At 57.8% G+C, this 16,765-nt stretch overlaps 1 protein-coding gene across 3 annotated transcripts in view; it reads left to right on the top strand.

Annotated features, from left to right (window-relative positions):
- Positions 1–16,765, top strand: part of HDAC4 (histone deacetylase 4) — a 276,416-nt gene that overhangs the window by 194,447 nt on the left and 65,204 nt on the right. For all 3 annotated transcript variants that reach the window (XM_035006743.1, XM_035006742.1, XM_035006744.1), the window contains 2 exons: positions 10,222–10,353; positions 13,836–13,948. In XM_035006743.1, coding sequence (XP_034862634.1) covers positions 10,222–10,353; positions 13,836–13,948 — 245 coding nt within the window. The remainder of the gene's footprint in view (positions 1–10,221; positions 10,354–13,835; positions 13,949–16,765) is intronic.

The following is a 16,765-nucleotide window of genomic DNA, read 5'->3' on the forward strand; positions in this document are numbered from 1 at the left end:
CCCACATGCCTGCAGGGGTGGGGCTCTCAACCGGCCCCTCCCACAGGCCCCACAGGGGGCGGGGCTCTCAACTGGCCCTCCCACATGCCCTACAGGCTGAGAGTCCGAGGGAATCTCGGCTTGTGCTTAAGTATTTGCTTTTTTGTATTAGAACTTCATTCTAAAACGATGTCCTCAAGCACTGTCTTATGAGTCATACCAAATGCCATGCACCTCATGTATGCACACCCACGTTTTAAACCTCAGACTCGTCTTTGAACAACAGCAAAGCTTACTCCGCTCCTGGGGGTGTGCTGCGCTTTGCCACAGCCCCGAGCATCCCCTGCCGGGCTCAGGGACACAGCCGTTCTTGCTGACCGATGGGAGGCCTTGCAGGAGCGGGCCAGCCAGCGTTTGGCCCTCGCGGCTGACTAGGCAGGGCCTGGGCAGCAGGGGTGGCCGGGGGTCCCAGAGTGGGAGGAAGTCTGTTCGAGAAAGAAACCCATTGTGTCCTGCAAGGACATCTCCGAAGGACGCCTCGGGGTGTGCGTGGCCCTGCCACAGACCAGAAGAAGGGTATTCACGCTCCCAACAGACTCCCTTGGACTTTCTCCAGTGGTGATGGTTTAAGTGGGCGTCGGCTTGTAAGAAAGATCAGAGTGGCCGAGGCCAGTGCATGAGGGTGGCCGGAAGGGCAGGGGCCAGAGGAGGAGCATCTTGCAGAGCCTTTGCCCGCGGCGAGGTGAGGGCAGGCTGGGGCAGGCTGTGGAGGATCGGGGGCCCTGGCCGCAGACACAGCACGTGGAGCCCGCGGTTGTGGGGCATTGTGGGAAGTTCCTACTTAGTGGAAGTGAGTCCCGTGTGGCACAGCTTTTTCTTTGTAAACACAAATTTTGTTTTATCCAGAGGATATTGGTTGATTTTAGACAGATACACTTTAAGGCAGTCAGACTCCAGCATCTTCACCCGAGTGATGAGGTATTAGGGAATGGGGCTGGGGGCTCATCTGCCACCCTGTCCTAACGACGGAAGACCTGGAGCCTCTCGATAGGCAGAGCTGGGCCCCAGAGGATTCGGTGCGGCATGCAGGGAGCAGAGCCTGAATCCAGAGCCAGAAATTGCAGGGAGGCCCCTCGGGAGTGCTTGACTGACTCCCAGGTGTGTGAGATGGAGTGACCCCATCAGGACGGCCATGGGCCAAGGACCTCAGAGACCTTGACGAGGATGGGAGAGGGGTCGGCGGAGCCCCTCCGAGTCAGTGGTGAGGACCCTGCAGGTATGGGCAGGGCTTCCCGTCAGCTGTAAACCCTCCCCTGGTGAAAGTGAAGGTGCCACTCTGTCCTTTTCCTCGGTGTGTGTGGTTCTCACTCGTCCACCGAGGACAGCCATGGGTTTCACCCAGAGAGAGCCCATGCACTCGACAGGAAGGTCTTGTCAGGAGCTGGGGCCAGGGCTCCCAAGGTGGCTCCCGTGCCCCCTTCTGGAACCTCGTGCTGTACTGAACCAAACTCAGATCAGCAGAACGGGAGGTCACAGGGAGCAGCGGGCTCTGTGCTGGGAGAGAGGAAGACTGCCTGCCCCAGGCACCCTGGCCCAGGAAAGAGAGTGAGCAGCAGGGAGTCTCCCTCACCCTAAGGGCATGAGGGTGGGTCAGGTGGACAGAGGTCATGGGCTCTACCAGCAGCTCGGGAAGGATCTTTCCACTGGTTTTATAGCTGTGTGCCCTGCGATGGATTCCTTAGGTTCCCCTGGCCTTAGTTTCTCATCAGTAAAATGGAGCTGTGCACACCCATATCGTCCCCGCTGTGGATACACTGAGCAGGCAGAGCTTCCTCCTGCCCTCGGTGTGCCGAGTGTGGCCCCCAAGTTCCCAGTGGAGGAAGCAGAAGGCTGAGCACCTGGCCACCAAGCAGAGCCACCCACCTCTTGTCAAGGGGCCTTGCCTTGCCTTGCCAGAAGACACATCTAACTCCTCCCCCGAGGTCCCAGGGAAGGACAGTGAACAACACCTGCCTCTTGGGGCCCTCACGGGGCTGCCTGGCCTGAGCTTACACCTCCCTCTCAAAATAGAAGTGGGGGTGCCCATCAGGGGATGTTTGCTCTGATTCTCCCTCTCTCCCAACCAGACAAGGCCCACGTCACCTGGACAGTGGCTCCTGTTACAAGACAGAACTGGCACTGACCACATGTAGCCAGGGTCCCTGAAGACTCTAGATTCGGGACGGCCAGCTCCAGGCTGCCCCGCTGCTGTTCCGCAGAGCTGCATGGCCTGCGACCTTTGTCTCACGGGCCCCTGTCATCTCTCCCAGTCTCTGCGGCTGCTGGTTCTTGTGCTGGAAGCACCCTCTCTCACACCTGTTGGCCTCGAATCTTGCCATGCAGCCCGCCCCAGCCCCCTGCCGCCCTGAGAAGGGCAGACTCCTCATCACACTTGGGGAAGTGCCCGTGAGCGCCCAGTGCTCCAGAAGAACTTAATTAAGATTTGATTGCATTATCAATTTTTCAAAAAGGCATCACCAGCACATTAATAATATTAATAATATAAAGATTTCAGAGGAAATGTTTAAACCACTTAAGGGAATAGAGTGTAGTTAGATGTCCTGTATCATTCTCAAAGTATCCACTTTCAAACACTTGATGTCACAAATTCTCAATAATTTATATCTGTGCATTTCTACGAGAATCAGTAATAGGAAATACTACAAACGTGAAATTTTAGTTACAAAATGCCTCCGATGAATTAAAATCTGTAATAAATGTGACATACACTTGAGTAATCCCCATGGTTTCAACTTGACACCACGTTCTGTGGCTCCTGCACAGATCTGTCTGCCCCTCGGTCCCCTCAGGGCTGCTGCAGGACACACACACCTGCAAAGTGCACAGCCGCGCCTGCTGTTCCTGGGCGCACCGTGCCCAGCTCTGTTCCGTCTCCGGAGGAAAGCGCACCAACTCACCCAAGCCTGTGCGTGTTCAGGCAGTGACTTTGCGCTGGCTGCAGGGCCGGTGGCCTGGCTTTAGATCCAGCTGCTTCACTTCCTGCCTTGTGATTTGGGGAAGCCTTCTGTGCCTCCCTGTTTTGCCATCTGGAAACACCTACCTCCTGGGCTGGGAGCAGTCATGGAGTCGATGTTTGCCAAGTGCTTAGGGGGTGCCTGGCTGCGGGGGCTCTGCTCTCATTTTCCCAAGCTGTCGGGGCGCTGTTGGGGTGCCCTTGATCCTTTCCCCACCCAACAGCCCATTCCCGCCAGACTCCGCTCCCCTAGCCCCTTCCCTCCGTGCCCCCAGTTTGACCAGGAGCAGGTGGAAATGCTAGGCTCCCCTGAGGGAAGGCCACAGATCAGTGCCATTTATTGCTGGAAGTCTTGCGGGAAAGGCGCGCCTTGCCCCGCTGGGGGTTTGGGGTTTACATCCCAGCCCCTGGTTCCTCTCCACCACCTGAGTGCCCAGCTTGGGCTCGCCTCACTTCCTGCTGGAGAGCCTGCCCCCTTCCCTGTGATTGACAGCAGGGTGTCCCCACCTCCCAGCAGGCTGGGTCATCTCCCTGGGTGCACAGGTACAGAGCAGGTGAGGTGGGGACCACCTGACTGAGTTTCTGAGCCTCTCCAAATCTACTAACTAAGGATATACTGGGACTTGTTCCATGCCACTGACCCTGCACCCATCAGCGGGTCCTTCCTGGGGTTCCTGGGGCATAGAGCAGCTCAGCCCAGGGATTAATCTAAGCAAAGCGTTCAATTCCACGTTCACACTGAAGAAAGGATGCTTTTCCACTTTTAAAAGCAAATCCAGTTTTGTCATATTGATGATGTTTAGAGATTGTATTTTTCTCCAGTAGCTTCTTCAACTTTGTATTTTTAAAGACGTTAGCTGCCGTCAGTCTTTTTTTAATGCCTCTTAAATTGTCCTCTGTGACTTCTGACTGATGAAACGAGAACAGACGAAACGAAACAAAGCTTGCTGTCCTTGCCCGTCTCTGTCCTCTCCCATTCTGACCGTGACCTCTGGGACCTCAGCACGTGCTGCCTGCAGGCCCGCCCATGGCCCCAGATGAAGTGGCGGGAGGCTGGGTGGTGCAGGTCACAGCCTCCATGGTCCCTGCACCAGCCTGGACACTGGGCCGAAGACAGCCGGCTTCCAGCCTGTGTTCACTTCTGCAGCCAGTGGCTCTTCCTTCTAGAAGGTTCTGCAGCTCAGCACCTCGCAGGTTCCCAGCTGTCCATAGGAAGCGGCAGCCGATTTCCAAGCTGTGGGAAACAGCGGGTTTCCCGTCTGGGCGAAGCTGCTTGGCTCAGCAGGGAGAGCTCACATCAGCCTGGCCCACCCGTGGCCCGCGGGCTGGGACTTCCAGGGGGAGGGGTGCTGGGTAGGTGCTGCGCTGCAGGCGGCAGGGTCACCGGGGGGGTGAGGTCTGCTCCCAGGAGCAGAAGGAAGAACGCAGCGCCTGGTGGAGCCTGCCCTGGGCAGGAGGGCTGCAGCATGGTCCCCCTGGGCCACCCGCACAGCCTCCTGCGCAGTTTCGGGGGGCAAGGCGGGCCTAGCACCAGCTCCCCTCCCCTGCCCGCCCAGCGTTCCTCGTCAGGTGACCTGTATTGCTGTCACGTGAGTGTGGGTCACCGTGCACCCCCCATACTGCACCCAGTCACTGAAAACCCCCCCAGTGACTGAAGGTCCCGTGTTCCCTCCTGGGGGCCCGAACACCCAGGGGACGGAGTCCCTGTCTGTGGAGAGCACGCATGTTCTCTAGCGACTCTTCAAGGCTGGTGGTGACCTTTGGGCATCGATTCTGAGGCTAATTGCCTTGCCCAGTCACAGTGCAGTTAAGTTGGGACCCAGACTCCATTGCCCACACTTCATCCGGGGGGCCCGCCTGGGGCTTCTGTCCTGGGCGCGCCGCCACCAGGACGGTACGCTGAGCCCGCTTCAGGGTAGCATCAGCTTCGCCACCAATTTCTGTGCCGTGGTGATTTCATGAGCATCCGGGGTGCCGGGCTCTGAGCTGCTCGGGTGGGCAGGGGACAAAGGGGTCCGGGCCCCACTCGAGTGTAAGAGTGGACCCGCAGGGCCCGGACAGGGAGGGGTCCAGGCATGTGAAGGGCGAGGCTCGGCTGTTATCCCAAAAGTAAGGTGGATTCAGGCCCCATCAGCAGTCTTCACAGCAGCCCTGCCCCTGTTGTGCTGGACATCAGGGTCCCTTTCCGTAGCCTGCAGCCCTGCGTGTCCCCAGTGCCTTACAGAGCTCTGCCAGAAGGGTCCGCAGCCTGTGGAGAACTGGGGCGGGCTATCTGATCTCTGCAACCACAGAACGCAGTAAGTCAGTGGATCTCCCCGGGACACTGGCGAACCGAGTGACACTCCTCACAGCTGAGTTTACGTCCATGAGGGGAGCAGGCTGACGCATGGGCAGTAGGACGGGGTGTGTGTGCCCCCGGGATGCCCTTTCTGAGGCTTGGGGACAGGCTGTGCCGCCGATCGCCGCAGGGCCTGGGTCTTGTTCTGAGGCAGTTTGCGGAAAGCACTGTGCAGGTGCCTGGCTGGGGCGGGAGGGGGCGATGCCCATACACCGCAGTTCAATGGAAAGGTGTGTTTTTTTTGTTTTTGTTTTTGTTTTTGTTTTAAGATTTTATTTATTTATTTGACAGAGAGAGAGACAGCTAGAGAGGGAACACAAGCAGGGGGAGTGGGAGAGGGAGAAGCAGGCTTCCTGCCGAGCAGGGAGCCCGATGCGGGGCTCGATCCCAGGACCCCGGAATCATGACCCGAGCCGAAGGCAGGCGCTTAACGACTGAGCCACCCAGGCACCCCGAAAGGTGTGTTTTGTAGGGTCAGTGCAGTGTGATAAATGGCCCTTCAGCTCTTGCTCGGGGCTGGAGCCGGTGGACTCTGCCCTTCCTGCGCTGTCTCTGAGTGAGGAGTCAGGGGGTGACTGCGCGCCCGGGCAGTGTCGGCCTCGCGGGGCTGTGTGCTGGGCTATCTTCCATCAACTTTGTGCTCTTGAAACTTGGGTCTGAGTGTGTTCAGAGGGTTCTTTAAAAGACTTTATTGTGCTTTCCTAGGAAACTTCTAGAGGTGGTCAGTATGGTCAAGTACTAGGCAGCTTCTGCGTAAAGTGATTGGCTCACACGCCGTGTCCCATCCTTCAGACTTTGACATCCATCAGACTTGACCTCCTTCTAACATGAAAAGTACCAGATGGGATCTCGAAGTCATCTTTCCACTGTTCAGTGGCAGATCTACCCTGAGCTGACTGCCCACAGAAATAGCTACAAGACTCTGACCGGCTAGGAGACACACCACCTTCAAGCAGCATGTAGTACTTTTTTCTTTATGAAATATCACATACTACGTGCTTATAATAAATTACACATGCATCCTGAAGCTTACTTCCCAGAGACAGGCCACTATGGTTAGTTTGGTGTCTGTCCAGATATTTTCTGCACATACGTGTAGGACTATGTGTCTATGTGCAGTGAGCATGTATGGTTGTCTTTATGTTAACAAGAATACTTGCTTTGCATTTTGTCCTGTGACTTTATTTTTCAGTTACTGTTTTATTGGGTACACCATTCCATTTGAGTGTGTGTAAGGATCAGCACCTTTTTCTATATTATTCCCATCTGTGCATGTAAATGTGTGAGTCTTTCCTAGTGTAACTCTACCTCTGCTCGCTTGTGCTGGTGTTTCCATAGGATAGATCCCTGAGGGTGGGACTGCCAGCTTCCGGGGTTTGCATGCTCTGAGATGCTGAGCACATTACGCCGCACCAGAGCTCCAGGGAGCCCACCGTCTCCACTTCATTAACAAGGTGCTACCACATTCAGCCTAGCTCACGTGACGGAGGAGTAAATCATGCTTCCTGGGATGTTTTCAGCAATTTCCTCATTGTTAGAAAAGTTTGAGTGTCTTTATGTTTATTTTCCATCTTTCCTATGAGAATGTCCTCCATTCGCAGCAGGGACCTGGGTGGCTGCGACCCAAGCCCTGGGTCATGTTTCCATGCCATGTTTGTGGCCAATGAGTGGTGCAGAGCCCCGAGTGCCTGCCAGGCCCGGGCTTGTCCACTCCCCATGCACAGCTTCTAGAACCGCACAGGACACACAGGCAGGTCCCTCAGTGTTCAGTGGATGGAAGTTTAATGGCGAGTCTGTCATCCAGTTTTCTTTGGGGTGTTTTCTTTTTCCTCGTGGCTTTGTAGGAGCTCTTGATAGGTTAATATCAATCCTACGTCTGACATGTATGCTACAAAAGTTACCTTCCAGTCTGTCCTTTGGCTTTCTAGAGTTCTTTTTATTGTTTTCAAAGTAAGTAAGTGTGCATAAATCAGCCCCACAAGGCTCAGGACAGGTGACGGCCCCACAGGGGCTCAGGACCTGCCGCTCCCTGCCCTGTGACAGGCAACGTATAGAAAGTGCACCCAATGCAGAGTGACCTCGCCTGCATTTCCTTATTTGCATAACTGGCCTTTTTCCTAAGTTGAACAAGTTTTTTCATTTGCTTGGTTTTCTATGTGCCTGTCATTGATTCATGTGGAGGAGCCCTGCACGGCAGGCGGCCCAGAGGCTCCCCTCTGGCCCGGGAGACAGGCTCCCAGCCACAAGGCCCCCACCTGTCACCCCACCTGCTCTTCCCAGCCCCCCACATCTCCCAGGGAGGCTCCGCCCCTTCCCCCGGACTCCTGCGTGGCCCCCTCCTTCACCTGGGGTGGGCACAGCAGCTTCCTAAAGACCTGCACGGACTGTGCGCACTGGCGGATGTCGGCTCTGGCTCCCATCTGACCGATAACGCGGTTAGGTACGGAAGCCACTTTCCTGCAGGATTTTCGAGTCTCCGTCTTGCCTCCAAGTGGCTGTTGCAGAATCTGACAGCACTGACAAGGCCAACCCCGGGCCCCCAGAGCTCCAGAGCTCCAGAGCTCCAGAACTCCGCGGCGTCTGCCTGGCGAGGGGCGCGGCGAGCCCTCCCGGGCCACAGGCCTCCTGCAGGGGTGGAGAGGGTCTCCAGTCACCGCGTTAGTGACCTCCTCCCTCTGCCCTGTCCTCTGCTGGCGTGGTTATTAATGTGATCTTGGACCTTTTCACTCCCATTTTCTCTCACTGTCTTCCCACACTGGCGCTTCTGTCCCGTGGCTCATCCCACGTCGCCTCCCGCACTGACCGCTTGGGCACCTGCTCTGTCCGCGTGCCTGGCCGAGACGGGCTCTGCACACCCTTCCTGCTCAGCCCCTGCACCCAGAGCAGTAACTGCCTCCAGACAGACTGACCTCTGGGTACGTAGCGTGGGCACTTTGGACCCTCTGCCCACCTGACCCTCACACAGTCACGTTTGCCCACCCCGATCGCTGCCGCGCTGAGACGAGCCCTCGGAAAGCTAGACCTGCGTGAAGTCCGTGAGGACGTTCGGGCTCGTGAAGAGCAGGCACTTCCTGCCCAAGGAGGGGCAGGTGCTGGGGCTGGGGTGGGATTTGAAGGTTAGAGTAGGACGGTTGAACTTGACTTAATCTGTCATGTACCTGACTGCCCTTGAGAGACTTCCCCGGCTCCCCCACGTTGCCCAGAAGGAGTAGGTACTGCATTCGGGGGGTGCAGGACCCAGGAGCAGGGCCGGTCTACCGCTGGCCCGGGGCGACCCTGCCGCCAGCAGCCCCCCACACGCCATCTCCTGACACGCTCCCTCCTGAGGGGCTTGCACTGCCCTGCAATCTCAGGAGCAGCTTCTGACCCCAGCTCGGACAGAAAGGTGTTCATGTCGTTTCAGCAAAGACCTTGGTGGTATGAGGAGAGCTGTTGTTTTCTTGCTTGTTAGATGACCCTTTGGCCTTTTCCTCGTGTTAAGTAATGGTAAGAAACTCCACGTGGAAGTAGAAGGGACTGAAACATGTAAATCTGCAGCCGTCTCAAAATAAATATGGAAAGAATACTTTTCATATTCCTCATATGAATCCTTCCCACTTTGGCCGTGCAAGTCCTACAGGTGAACGGGCACTCGCCCTGCATGCAAACACGGCAGAGCGGAAAGGGCCCCTCTCCCTGTATGCACGGCCTCGAGCAGGCGCCGCATCGTGAGGAGTCCAGCAGCTTTGTAAAGTGCCCCTTTGATTGCTCTGGGAAGCTTTGTGTAGGTGGCCCGCCGCCCCCTTCCCCTCCCAGGGCCCAGAGAGAGCTGCCCTTTGCCTCCCAGCCTCTTGCAGGGTCACTGGCACCCCGGCATGGCACTCGGTCCCTGCACGCCGCTGCCCTGCCCCCCTGAGGGACCGGGTCCCCGTGCCCGGCCTGCTGCTTAAAACCTGAACCATCTTAGTTCTGATTCCAGGGGGAAAGTCGATTATATGGTTTGGTGCTCTGGAGAGCAGTGAACTTCCTGTTCCAGAAAGATTAAAAACAGCAGGGTTGCTGATTACAAACAAACAAACAAAAAGGTAAAACCTTGCTAATTTGCAAACAGAGAAGCAGTAGGAACTTGAAAGTAGTCAAGTAAAACCTCAGAACTCGAACGTCTTCGCGGTGGTGACTTTACCCCTGGCCTGGCCTGAGAGCTGATGGCCTCATGGAGATTCCTGCGTAGGTGTCCCCGGCGGCGGGGGAGGGGGGGGCAGTGCCTCTGGATGGAGTGAGTCCTCCCGAGGCAGCCTCGCCTGCCCCCGCCCCGCTTCCCAGAGCTGTGACCTGATTGGTCAGCGGGGCTGGTCTGCGCTCCAGGGGCAGAGGCTTGGGAACCACTGGGCTTAAATACGCAGGTTTGCAAAGCACACGCAGAGCTGGTAACAGACCTAACCAGGCCGAAACACCTGTGTCCTGTGGTCAGGTGGCCTCTGAGGGAGACGGGCTTGCTCACCCCCACGCGGGTGTGGAGGACTGGTTGGCCTTAGCACCCCATGGCAGCTGCTCACTGGCAGCCAGAGCCCTGGCAAGCGGCTGGTTTCCGGGTTGTTGGACACAGGTGAACAAGGAAGTGCAACATACAGGAGGTGTGATAACATTCGTGGGCCACGGCCCTGGAATGACCTACACGGCCGCAGAAATGTAGCCAAAGGCATTGGGTAGGCTTTGTTCATTATCTGGGACTGTTGAGCAGGACTGAAAATACTCTGCACGGGCCTCGGGAACGCTGCCTTCCCTCTGCCCTGGACCCACACATCTGTGTTGCGTGAATACTTACCCTGCATGCATATTTTCTAACTGCCAGTGAGATAAACTTGACCCCAGTCGGGTCGTCTGATTATAACGGTGTCTCCTTTTCATGCAGCTTCTGAACCCAATTTGAAATTACGGTCCAGGCTGAAGCAGAAGGTGGCCGAACGGCGGAGCAGCCCCCTGCTACGCAGAAAAGATGGGCCAGTGGTTACAGCTCTGAAGAAGCGTCCGCTGGATGTCACAGGTACGCCCACTGCCGGCTGCACCCTCTCCCTGCGGGGCTGTCCTGTACGCCATCTGAGACCTGCACCTCTGCACGCGCTCTCAGCCCCGGGGGCCGGCAGTGCGAGTCCGAGAGCCGCCGCCTGGCGCCTGGGCCTGGGTTTCGGGGAACGCGGAGCATGCCTACCCACTCCCAGCCCCAAGCACCGCCAGAGCCGTCCGGTTTGACATTGCACGGGGTGTTTACAGGAATTTTAAGTGGAGGTTTCTCCGAAGGTTTCACCGATCCTGCCCTATCAGTGGTAAATCACACGGTTCCAATCTGCCCAGCTCTGCTCTGGACCACTGGGGAGCGTTAAAATCTTCCCGTCAGGAGTCCCGCAGGTGGGAAGGGAAGAAAGGAGGGAGTAAGGTCGTCTCCACTTCCTTAGTGAGCGTTGCTCTCGGCCCCCATCTAGTGGTGGACATGCAGAAGTGCGCCCTAGCCAGAGCCCAGGCCTGAGGGACGCCCTCCTTCCTGCGGATGCTCCCCACTTCCTGAGACGCACCCCCACCACAAGGGCACACCTCACTTGCAGAAGGCACACCCCGGTCCCAGGGTGCATCCCATTTCCTGAGTCATACCACAGTCCCAAGGGTATAACCCACTCCTCGAGGGTGCGCCCTGAGGACACACCCCAGCCCAGGGGGGTGCATCCCGTGTCCTGAGGCACATATCCACATTCCTGAAATCAGCACCAGGACAAAGGGGGGGAAGGGGGAGGAACTGTATTTGCATTAAGTACAATGCCCCGTTTGAAAGCCGAGGCTCTTGGTGGCAGTGTGTCGGTGTTGGGTTCTCAGGGAAGGAGGAGGGGGGGTGCCCAGTGCCCGTGCTCTGCGTGTCCGTGGCCAGCACCGCACACGTGCCGACTGAGCCCCGGCGCCTCTGAGTGAAGGGGAGAGCTTCCCCCCTCCCCATCCTGCCGTGCTTCAGGGTTCTGTAGCCAGAACCCCTCCGCCAAGCTCCTGCCTCTGAGTGTCTGTGTGAAAGGGTCGACGCTCTTCACTTTGTTAATGTGGGGCTCCGTGCTGGGGCTGCAGCGTAGACAGGCCTCGTCTGAACAGAGGAAGTATCATCACCCAGAGTCGCAGCCACTGGGGGATTCCATTCAAAGTCGTGAGTGGAAACCCACGTCTAAACACAGATGCAGCTTTGTTTCCTTTGAGGAGTGCCTGGTCGTGGGCCGGCAGCCCCCATGGGCAGCAGGGCCGCGCATGTATTCCTAGCCCCGCAGTTCGGGAGACGGAGTCGTCCGCAGGCTTCTTCCTGAGCGTCGGGTCTTGTGTTCACGTTATCAGCCTCTGGCTGTTCATTGCCGCTCTGAGTCAGCACCAGGCTGCACATGGACAGAGGGACGCTTGGTCCTTGCCCTCATTTGACAGGCCCACCTAACAAACCGTGCCCACCGCAGCTGCCTGGTCCTGGGCTGTGGCACGTCCAGAGTGCGCGTGAAGGGGCCCGGGGCTGGGAGAGGCTAGTGCATGCCCGATGAGTGCAGCTGACAGACGAGAGGAGGCAGGCTTCCGGGCCCTTACAGGGCCCAGGCAGCCGGGGACAGAAACAGAGCTGCCTTTCCAGGAGACAAGGAAATAAGGAGCTGAGGAAGGTGGTCCCAACAGAGCGAGGGAACCCCGCTGTGCAGCCCTGGGAGGTGGTGTCTCCTGCGGGAGAGCAGGGCAGGGCATGTGTGCAGGGGGTGGGAGGGACGGGCATGGGGGTCCAGCCGGGCACGAGACTGGGCCGCAGGACAGGCTGGGCGCACGGCTGCTTCTCCCCAGTTGCTGGTGAAGGCCACGCATGCCACGGGAGCAGAGATAATAATGAGCTGCCTGTGGGCACCCACGTCAGAGTGGTTAGCGCTCACAGTGGGGCGCATATGATTCATCACGCACTTTTTGGCACCTTGAATGGGGCCCCACTTGTGCTGATGCAAATAACATCGTGACGATGACACATTTGTATTCGTTTCTTAGACCACATTCCTAGAAGTGGCGTAACAGAGTTGAAAATGGGTGAAGAGCTGGATCTATATATATATTTTTTTCAAGATTTTATTTATTTATTTGAGAGAAAAAGAGAGAAACAGCATGAGAGGGGAGAGGGTCAGAGGGAGAAGCAGACCCCCCGCTGAGCAGGGAGACTGATGTGGGACTCGATCCCAGGACTCCGGGATCATGACGCGAGCCGAAGGCAGTTGCTTAATCAACTGAGCCACCCAGGCGCCCCTGGATCTATATATATTTTTATTGGCCCAGTTTCTCACACCCTTGCTACATAAGAGCATTCATCTGGTGACCCTGCTGGGGGCGCACATTTGCCGGGAGCTTTGGTGGAACCCGGTGTGTAGCTTAGGATAGGATCTGCAGAGAAGGTGTCCCACGAGGGCCACGGGGACCGCACCCAAGGGCAAGGTGGCGGCTCTGTCAGGTGGGCCGTAGCGCTATCTTCGTGCAGAAAGTACAGCAGCTGCTCAGCCCAGGGAGCCTCTCAGCAGTTCCCAGTTAGTGCAGTACAAGTCAGTGTGATTTCCAGGGAGAGAAGGAAGCTCTGGGTCCGGTGTGTAGTGTGGCGGGAGGGCGGATGTGGGGGGGTCCTGGTCTGAGCTCACTGTCAGTGTCTGGGACAGCCAGTGGTCTGGCGATCCTGTGCTGACAGCTCCCTGGTCAGGAGAACCGGGGACCACAGAGCTCCCCGTCCGTGGTGAAGCCATTCTCAAAATGCCAGTAAACCAAAGGAGAACATGGAAAAAGCTGAACAGGCCCATCCATAAGCCCCAGGTGTCACCACCGTGGCCGGGCGGGCAGCGAAAAGGAGGTGGGGGTGGGACACGTCCCTCAGGCGCGGGCCAGTCGCTGTCAAGCCTGGTCCCGATTCGCAGGGCCAGGCCACGCTCCTGTAAGGCCACTCGGAGGATCATTCAGCGTGTGATTCCAGGTGACACTCATCAGCCACAGAAGCTGCTGGCGGTACGTGCCCCTGTGTGTTTGATGTCACACAGGAAAAATGAGAGGCTCTAACTCAGAGGGAGCCCAGTGGCCTGCAGTCTGTCACTGAGCACATCTGACCTTCCCCATTCACAGTCGTGCGGCTTCTGTGGGTCCTGGTCTCTGTTGTTAGGTTACTGGTGTTTAAGGCCTTATCTTCCTGGCGAGTCAGATCATCTTGAAATTCAAGAGGCATAAAATTGGTAACGGGCACAGTGTAAAAGGCTCAGGTGGGGCCTCTGCAGGGCCGTACGTTTAGAGTTCACGAGGAAGTCCGTAGCAAAACCCAAAGTAGGGGATTAGCCTCACACCCCTGTTTGGGAGCCGTGGTCATGTTTTTCCACGATGTGGTTTCTGCCAGTCAGCAAGCTGGCCCCGGGGGCCTCCCCACCGCTCGGGCCCAGGAAAGCACATGCCGCCGCCTGGCCCAGGACCTCTGCAGGGAGCGCAGCTCACGGATGTCTCTCCGCCCCACAGACTCGGCGTGCAGCAGTGCCCCTGGCTCTGCGCCCAGCTCCCCCAACAACAGCTCCGGGAACGTCAGTACGGAGAACGGGATCGCGCCCGCCGTCGCCAGCATCCCGGCCGAGGTCAGTTCGGCTTTCCGTTCGCTTCTGTTCCCTGCACCGGCCCAGCGGCAGGTTCAGACTGATGGTTTTCCGCGAGGTGGCCACAGTTTGCAGCTGCCCTTGGCCTTGACTGTCACGTCGGGAGGCATCCGGGACAGGCCCCTTCCTGCCCCGACCACTGCTCCTCCTCCGACTGAGGACGGCTGTCAGCCCAGCCTCTTGCCCCAGCCTCTTTCAGGGCATATTGAATTAGGCAAATTCAGAACACATGCCGTGTGCCGCTGGGCCCTGGATGCCCCGCTCCCTTGTGTTCCCAGGGCTCTGCATGGTGCCCAGGAACACAGGGACGCATGGGAATCAAGCTGTTTGTTGTGCTTTAGAAATACTCAGCCAACAAACACGCATCCATGTGCCCAGGGGGCGCAGAGTGACACGGGGCGTATGGTTAGGGTGTTGGGCGGTTAGGAACGCCAGGGGTGGCATTTCGGCGTTGCCTGGGTAACCACAGGGTCAGTTCCCCTCGCCCTACCCGTCAGGCCCCTGGTATGCTGCAATTGAGAGTCACATGCGCACCCAGAGGTTCTGGAATCACTTGGCAGAGAGGAAGGGTGCTCTAGGGGGGACACAGTGGGTGGCCTCTTGAGCCAGGTGGAGGGGCTTAGGGCTGGCTGCTGGTGGTGCCCTTGACCGGACCTGGGTTGGGGGGACTTTCCGGGCAGTGGTCTCCAGGGCCTTCCTTGCATGCACTCTTCTTCCTTATTCACTTTGGTCTGTGTGTTTATTGCACAAGTGTCCCTACTGCTCCTGCCTCGGGCCAGCCCTGTGCCGGGCCCTGGGGAGCGAGGGCCAGGCGGCCAGCCAGCAGCCGGCCCCCGCGGAGTGGGAGAGGCGGTGCTGACCAGTACTCAGGAAGAGCGAGAGAATTGCACGCTTGCTGCACGAGGCCACAGGCTCGGGGTGACTGCATGGGAGCCACCTCAGCTCTGGTTTTCCAGTGAACTCAGCCCGAAGTGCCGTCTGCTTCCTGCGCAGACAGTCCCGCTGCGTGGGAGGTTTTTCTGAGTTCTTTTTGAGTTCCTGCTGACTTGCAGGAGGCTACAGTTCATTAAATATAGTGACTTGCTTTCCTCTCAAATACCTAGAAATGAATCCTGCCCTTCCAAAGGGTGGACGGGTTTTAGTTGGGATATGCGGACGTGGGGGCTGCATTTTCGGGGCAGGTGTGTGGACACTGATGCACAGACTGTGGCAGCCGAGGTCGTGGTGTGCGTGGCCGCCTCTGCTTCCTCACTCCCCACGTCCTCGTGCAGCCCGTTCTTTCATCCCCTGTCCTGCAAGCCCCGTTTAAGCACTTATATAGATGATCACAGACCTTAACACCCCTGCTCTGCAGGACTGAGGTCATCGTGGCCGGCTGCTTGTAGTGGGCCTCGGGGCCCTGCCTGGAGCCTGCTTCCTGGCACGGCAGGTGCCCGCCAGCCCGGTCTTGTCAGCCACAGCCCCAACTGCTGTCTGATCTGGTTCATTCTGTGCGGTGCCTTATGGGGGAGAGTCTATGTGGATCTGGTTTAAATCACGTGTCAAGTTTTACAAGTCACCTGTTAAGCTAAATGAAGCTGCTACGAATTATAGATGTGAAAGGATTGACAAGAAAAGTGAAGAGGGCCGTTGCTCCTGTTTGCATCAGATCCTCCCTGTGCTCAGCAGGGTGGTCTCCGACGGTCTCATCCCGCCAGGATGACCCTGGTCACAAAACCTTCAGGGTTTGTGACAATCTGACCACTCCTGAGAACATGCAGGCCTCATGAAGCCTCCTCGGGCACCGGGCAGCCCCGCTGCATTGAGCCCCCCATCTCCGCTGCCCTGAGCCCCCCATCTCCGCTGCCCTGAGCCCCCTATCTCCACTGCCCTGAGCCCCCCATCTCTGCTGCACTGAGCCCCCTGTGCCCCCCGTCTCCGCTGCCCAGAGCCCCCGTCTCTGCTGCCCTGAGCCCCCTGAGCCCCCATCTCTGCTGCCCTGAGCCCCCTTGCCCCCCATCACTACTGCCCTGAGCCCCCGTCTCCACTACCCAGAGCCCCGTCTCCTCTGCCCTGAGCCCCTGAGCCCCCCGTCTCCACTGCCCTGATTCCCTGTCTCCACTGCCCTGAGCCCCCGTCTCTGCTGCCCCGAGCCCCCCTCTCCGCTGCCCGGAGCCCCCCTGAGCCCCCCGTCACCGCTGCCCTGAGCCCCCTGTCTCCACTGCCCGGAGCCCCCCGTCTCCGCTGCCCTGCCACGACCCCCTTCACACAGAGGAAGCAGGCTCCCCGGACCCGGAGACAGCAGCTCCCTCCCGCGCAGAATGCCGGTGCGACACGGGGTGCGCGGCCAAGCCCCGACTTTGTGCAGAGCACGGGAGGTGATGAGCCCAGCATGGGGCAGATGGAGACGGCTAGCACCGCGCATACAGGCAGTCAGTATCCCCAGGCATTCTCAGAAGGCTGTGTTATTTCTAAAAATAAATTAGGTAAAAAAACAGGGTGATTATAAAGAGGAAATTATAACGTTGCAGACGTTAGGATGGCTGCTTATTTTGTTCCCGGATAATCACAGTCCAGTGGGGCCGTGCCTCCCTTGGCAATCTCAACCGTTTTCTCTAAAGCGTAGCTTGTTGATAGTACTTTTACTTGTGACAAAAAGTGCTTCTGTCGAGGGAAAGTACTTCCCGAGGTGGTTGTTGGGTCAGGCCTGCACAGCTTCCCAGTGAGCAAAGTGTAGGACAGCACACAGCCGGATGCCCCGGCACGAAGAACACCCTCCTTCCTGCTTTGCCCTCACAGCGTCCGAACAAAGATTGTGTT

Source organism: Mirounga leonina, unplaced genomic scaffold, assembly GCF_011800145.1.
Source record: "Mirounga leonina isolate KUSES-001 unplaced genomic scaffold, KU_Mleo_1.0 Mir_151, whole genome shotgun sequence".
NCBI classification, from domain to species: Eukaryota; Metazoa; Chordata; class Mammalia; order Carnivora; family Phocidae; genus Mirounga; species Mirounga leonina.